The sequence below is a fragment of the Sitophilus oryzae genome, unplaced genomic scaffold (genome assembly GCF_002938485.1).
Source record: "Sitophilus oryzae breed Bouriz unplaced genomic scaffold, Soryzae_2.0 scaffold_937_pilon_pilon, whole genome shotgun sequence".
Taxonomy (NCBI): Eukaryota; Metazoa; Arthropoda; class Insecta; order Coleoptera; family Curculionidae; genus Sitophilus; species Sitophilus oryzae.
In genome coordinates, this window is record NW_022147569.1 from 1155226 (window position 1) to 1161599 (window position 6374).

Here is a 6374-nt window from a genome sequence, read left to right on the forward strand (position 1 = left end):
TATTTTATAGTCTTTTCTCTTTCAGTATATCGTATTGTACTGAACAAACGTTGACTTTATTCTTCATACACACGACAATCGGCATACAAAGCCGTACGTTGTACGTTTTATTAAATAAATTAACCTTTTTGTTTATTTATTGGTTCGTTTATGCTTTATTTAATGATTGATATTATTTTGTCAAGTTATACCACCAAGTGCTATAAACTAGTACAAAATTAAAAAACTTAATTTTAAGTAAAGTTCTTTGAAATATATCTGTATTACTATTATGAATGAAAACTCTTATCCATTTTTAATTTGGAATTATATTAATTGCCATGTGTCATGTTTTTATTATTATTGTCAATTTTCTGCGGATAGCTGATAAATTAATCTATTGTCAATTCAATATGATTATATTATGATGTTCAAATACCATTTTGTTATTCATAAAAACGGCCTTTTTATTACTTCTCTGTCATACTGATCCATCAATAAATATTTCTTACGTGTTGCAGCAGACCAGCAAAATTTATTAATTTTATGGTCCTTTATATTTACTCATCCCTGATTCCATCCAATTATGGCCGCTGATGAAGCGGGAGGTAGACGTTCGCTTTCGGTCATAGGCGTACTGAAAACTAAAATTTCTTATCCTCGTATTCAGAATTATAAATAGCAATAAAAAGGATAAAGATAAGTAAAACTTTATACTGATAAGTTTGCTGTACCAATATTAAAAAAATTGGTAGTAGGAAATATTATTTCATAATATTATGACATGATAATGTTATAATGTAATACTATAAAGTAAAGTAAAAGATTTGAAGTTAACATCTCCTTTTTGCTGCCAGGGCTAATTTGGACGGGGCCTACTTTGTTTACGCGGAATCCGAACAGCGGTCCTCGGTCAATGACCGAGCAAGTGTCTAAATCGACTCTTACTCACGAGATATCCGATCTCATCCGGCCTTGAACCGGCGTGAATGAGCAGTGTGTGTCAAAATATTTTACACTTTTGCCTTTATTGGACAACAGCACGATACAGAGTTTCGAACTGGTCACCCGTCTATCCACTAGTATCGCCTTACGTCGCTTAACTTCGGTGTTCTAATGGGAACCGGTGTTTCGACGTAGCTGGACCGTTGGTTGCCCGTAATACTATAGCTACAACCGTTATAACACTAGTTATACCACCCCGCATAAATTCAGTATTATTATAAATAAGTAATTTATTTCACACCCCTTAAAGTGTAGCACAATTAGAATCATAAAAACGATGCCACTTAACAGTTACATAATGTTTATAATGTTAATTTTAAAGGTCGTTTTACATAAAAATTGTTCATCTGTTTTTATTTATGATACAAAACCCGCTTGATCATAAAACTTTTTGATCATGTCGATGAGTATAAAAAAAACTCATTGAGTATGTATGGGGCTTAAGAAGCAGCGTGGTGAAGGCGTTGTTCCACTGTTTGCATCTTAAACATTGTCAGCTGTCATAAAAAGATTATTATTATTAAAATTCTAATAAATTAAATTTTACAGAATTCATAAGCAAAACTTTTAAACTAAAATTGGCTGTAATACTAAATCTAAATGAAAATAAAATATTAGTACGCCTATGACTCAAGAGTTTGGTTTGGTTTGGTGGCGACACGTGCGAAGAGATATGCATGGCTTCCACATTTCGAGAGGCGGGGTGAGACAAATCAAGTGGTGGGAGAGAATATGGCCTTAGATGCCAGGTCTAGGAAATATTCCCTAACATTAAGGTTTCTATCCAGGAAATACCTTTTTAGAAAGCATATTTTTGGACACAATTTAGTGTGTGTATTTAATTTGTTTTCTCAAACTTGGCATTTCTAAAAGTATCATCAGATAAATATTTTAAAAAGAATATTTTGTTGGTTGATTGACCGTGCCAACCAGGCTTCAGGAAATTTTCAAAACTTCATCTGGCAACACTGACAGTATCGAAGTCCTAGAACGGTAGACAGAAATCAAATCAGTCGGATTTGAAAGGGGTTGGGTGTACATCATTCTACAATATATTTACGATTTTGAAGGTTATCCATACATCTCGAGACGTTTAATCTTTTAACAATAAAAATAATTAAACGTCCGGTTGTATCTATACTGCTCATGTTTTTGTTGCTGTTTCAGCATAAGTTAAAACAAGCATTAAAAAAATGACTAAAAATCAACTTTAAAAAAGGACAATTAGCAAAATAATTATAAAAAATTAAATCAAAGGTTCAAAAATACCTCCCTGTTGTGCTTCGCAATAGCCAAGACGGTTATAAAACTCTGACCTAACTTTAGCTAACATAACAGCGGGGATATTTTCTAACGACTGAACGATTTTTAATCGCAGCTCGTCAATATTCATGGGTCGTTCATGGTTATGGCCATAAATGGAGTTTTTTACATATCCCCACAGAAAGAAGTCATTGGGCGACAAATCAGGAGAACGTGGTGGCCAATTAATTGTGCCTTGTGTGGAAATTAGCCGATTGGGAAATGTGGTTTGAAGGAACAGATTTACGTTCCGCGCGTTATGCGCAGGACAGCCATCCTGCTGAAACCACACTTCCTCAAAATTGATTGGCAAATTTCGAACTGCTGGTACAATTTGGTTTTGTAGCATATCCAAATATTTGGCAGCTGTTAACATACCATCAATAAAAAAAGGCCCAATGATATGATTTTGCAGCATGCCAGCCCAAACATTTAGTTTTTGTGGATATTGTGTCCGCAGTGCCATACTAAGGTGCTTATTTTCTCGAGACCAATAACGTACTATCGAAGGATTGTGGTAGCCATGTAAGGGAAACGAGCTTTCATCTGAGAATAATATATTTTCCAAAATAAATTATTCCGATCGGCTCTTTCTCTTACAGCCTCGCAAAACTCCAGACGTCTGTTACAATCTGCGGGAAAATTTCTTGCGTGGTACTGATTTTGTAGGACTTATATCCATGCTTTTTAAAACCCTGCGCACCGTTCGAGCATTGCAACCAACTTGTTCGGCTATATTTCGGCTTGAACAAGGTTCGCTTGTTTCGACCGCGGCACAAATATTAATTTCCTTGTCGGGAATCACCTTCTCTGCGCCTTCCTTATTGTCACAATTTCTGCACGCCGCAATGCAGCCTGTTTGCTCAAATTTATGGACAATGTTGCGTACAGTTGTGGCACAAGGCACAGGGCGATCTTGAAAGGTGAACACAAAACGCCCAATGACCTCTTCCACACTAGACGAAATGTAAAACCATTTAACGATATGCACCTTCTCTTCGGTCGTATAAATAGCCATATAAAATATATAAAATAAAATATATATAAAACACTTAACGTACATACCGAAACAGCTAGGCGAAAAGAATGATGCAAAAATAGTTTGGATCTCAGGTGATCTATTTCCTTTCCCCACCCTTTCATCTACATAAAGGTGCGTATTCACTATCCGAACGAACAAATGCTACTATTCAACGAGCGAACGTCCAGTCTTGTTCGCGCGGTTCTATAATTTTCATTCGTTTGCGAACGTCTCTGATATACCGACTGAAAACGGATGATGGAGCGAACCGAATGGCGAACGGCCGCATGCATTCGGTTTGCTGTCCAAATATACCGAATTTCATTCCTTTGTTCTTTCGGATAGTGAATACGAACCTTAACATAAAGCACCGCCCCTCTCAATGCGTTCTCCCACCATGCTTATGCTTTACCTTGCCCACACCCGTAAAAACCGGCAACACTGTATCGGTCGCACCGGCTTCTCGCCGGCCCCTTTTGATGCTGTCTCTCTGTCTGTCAACCGGTCATTTATATTATTCTCTGTCTTACACGTTAAAATCCTATACACAGTAATCAAATGACCAGGTCGGTATAGCAAAGTTATATAACATGTTACATATTTTTTTGTTGTATTTAGCAAATTTCGCTGCTATATAACTTGCTAGATGTTATCCATTTGTAGTCGGTAAAGATTAAAAGATGTTGAGCAACACTGCTATTGTAACATGAAACAATGAGTCCAAACTTGCTATATTTCTAGTTTAGCCGCTCATATTTTCAGGGACGTTCGCGACAGAATCTTAGTGTAGTGAGCTGATATTGGGTTTGCTTATTTACTGGTCAATAATACCGTATGATCGAAAAAAAAATATGCGTCTAGTCGGCCTCCCGTCCAGTTGGCTTGGACATGACGATCGATGACATTTCCAATATAATTTTTCATGTAAAATGACAGCGATCTTCATTTCATAGCCATCGCTGACGCCATTTTTTTTTCGATCGTATGGTTCTTATACATAGAGGAAGATAGTAAAAAGCGTAAACTTATAGTAAAGTAAAACTTTTTATTACTTTCTCTATGTTCTTATATTGTTAATGAAGTAGAGCCAAGAGCAGACTTGTCATCTAATTAAGTTGTATAGAGATCATACAGTGTTATGGGATATCCGTAGTCCCTTATTTAAAGTGAAATAAAAAAAGCATGATGCATGGTTAAAAATTGCAAAAAGTATGTATTTGGAAATAGAAAAAGTTGAGAAAAAAATGCGTTATCTAATAGGGCAGTTCCAGAGGGAACAAAAGAAATGCAAATCAGATACTGGTTTACATGAAGTGGACAATACAAAATGGTTTGCTTTTAAGTTATTAATGTTTTTAAAATACAGAAACACACCACGAGAAACAACCGAGATATGTATTGAAAAGGTAAGCTAATTGAGTTCAACTATATCTAGATCTTGCTTGTAGGCTATGGCGAATTCAAAGCCATTTTTTTCTCACTTTCTTTCTCTTTCTTCAAAAATAATTACGCTTCTACGAGCAGAACCTCTTTCTCGCCAAAACGATTCATGATTACGAAAACTATAATGTGGACGGCTCCCGGTTTTTTAACATGTAATATGTAGCTTGTTAAATAGCAATGTTATATAACATGTTACTAAATGTGGACGCTCCTTTACGGTCGGTGATGCGACGGGGTACGCATTCTCTATCGCAGGGTTGAGACGGGATATTTGGCGCTTAAGTGTGTTTTCATTGGTAGTTTAAATCATTTGACTATATATTGACTATTGAAAATCGATCTCGTATGCATGACTCATGAATTAAAGTGCCGGTGGCTGGCCGGTGCCGGTGGAGAACAGTGTAGGTGAGTTAATTAAAGTATGTTTTTGTTTTTATTTGGACATTTGAGGAGAATTATTTAGATTGTTTGTTTTTCTAAATTTAAATTATTTGATGTCTATTAGATATAGTATTTTTAACACGATTACACACAGATAAGGTGGAATTTTAGCAGTTTTAAAATTCAACGCAAACAATACTGTTGAAATTTGAAGGTTAGTCTTTTCTTCGCCGGTAAGATTGATTTTATTTACTTTAAAGTATCGAAGTTGAATTTTAGTATTTTCTTTAAAATGAATCCTATTGATATTGCTATTCTTTCTCTACTTGAAACTCCTTTTCTAAGATTCTCTTGGTTCTAAGATTCTCTTGGTCTAAGATCTTGGTTCTAATCGTAATAGGTTTCGTACCATTTAAAAAAAGGATAATGCGTCTCAGTATAATACTTCATAGGTGAGAAAATTTATTCGTATTTGAACAAAATTACTAACCTCATGTAGCCTCACCTTCCTATACAGGGTGTCCCAGGCTGAGCGTGCATTAGAAGTTTCTAGAGAACTACAACATCTAGATCGGAGATTTTTTGCACATCATTGTTTTACAACAAGATCTATCGATTAAAAATATTTTTAATGTGGCGGCACTTGCGGAAATACCGGAAGTTGACAGAAACTTTCTTATTTTAAATGGGTGCCCCCATTTTTTATTACATATTTAAATTCTCTGTAATATTTTATGAATTTTGATATAAACACTCTATACCTAACATTAACCGTTTTTGAGAAAAAAAAAATAAAATTTTTGGACGAAAAAGAAGTTTCTAGAGAACTACAACGTCTAGATCGGAGATTTTTTGTACATCACTGTTTCAAAACGAGACCTATCGATTATTTTTTTTTCAGTATGGCGGCACTTATACCCCGGGGTACCCCCATTTTTTATTACATACTTAAAATCTCTGTAAAATTCTATGCATATTGATGTTAAACACACTATACCTAACATTAACAGTTTTTGTGAAAATGTGGCTATCTATTTCAAAAATTAAATTGTTCAAATGTCATATAATAATGGCGGTAGCTGTCATGGAATTGAGCAATTAAAAAATTATCATAAATCATTTTTTTTCAAATGGAAACCCACTTTTTTGATTTCACTAATGAAAAGGTTTTTCAGTTCGTTACTTTTTAACTATACATGTTCCTATACCTAAAGTAATTCGTTTTTAGGTTATTTGAGATTTA

General features: G+C 35.0%; 1 protein-coding gene across 1 annotated transcript; it reads right to left on the reverse strand.

The window, feature by feature from the left end:
* Window positions 1–2230: 2230 nt before the first annotated feature.
* Window positions 2231–2662, reverse strand: LOC115890919. The gene has a single exon (XM_030911282.1). It carries the CDS (start codon window positions 2660–2662, stop codon window positions 2231–2233), a length of 432 nt encoding a protein of 143 aa, XP_030767142.1.
* Window positions 2663–6374: the final 3712 nt, after the last annotated feature.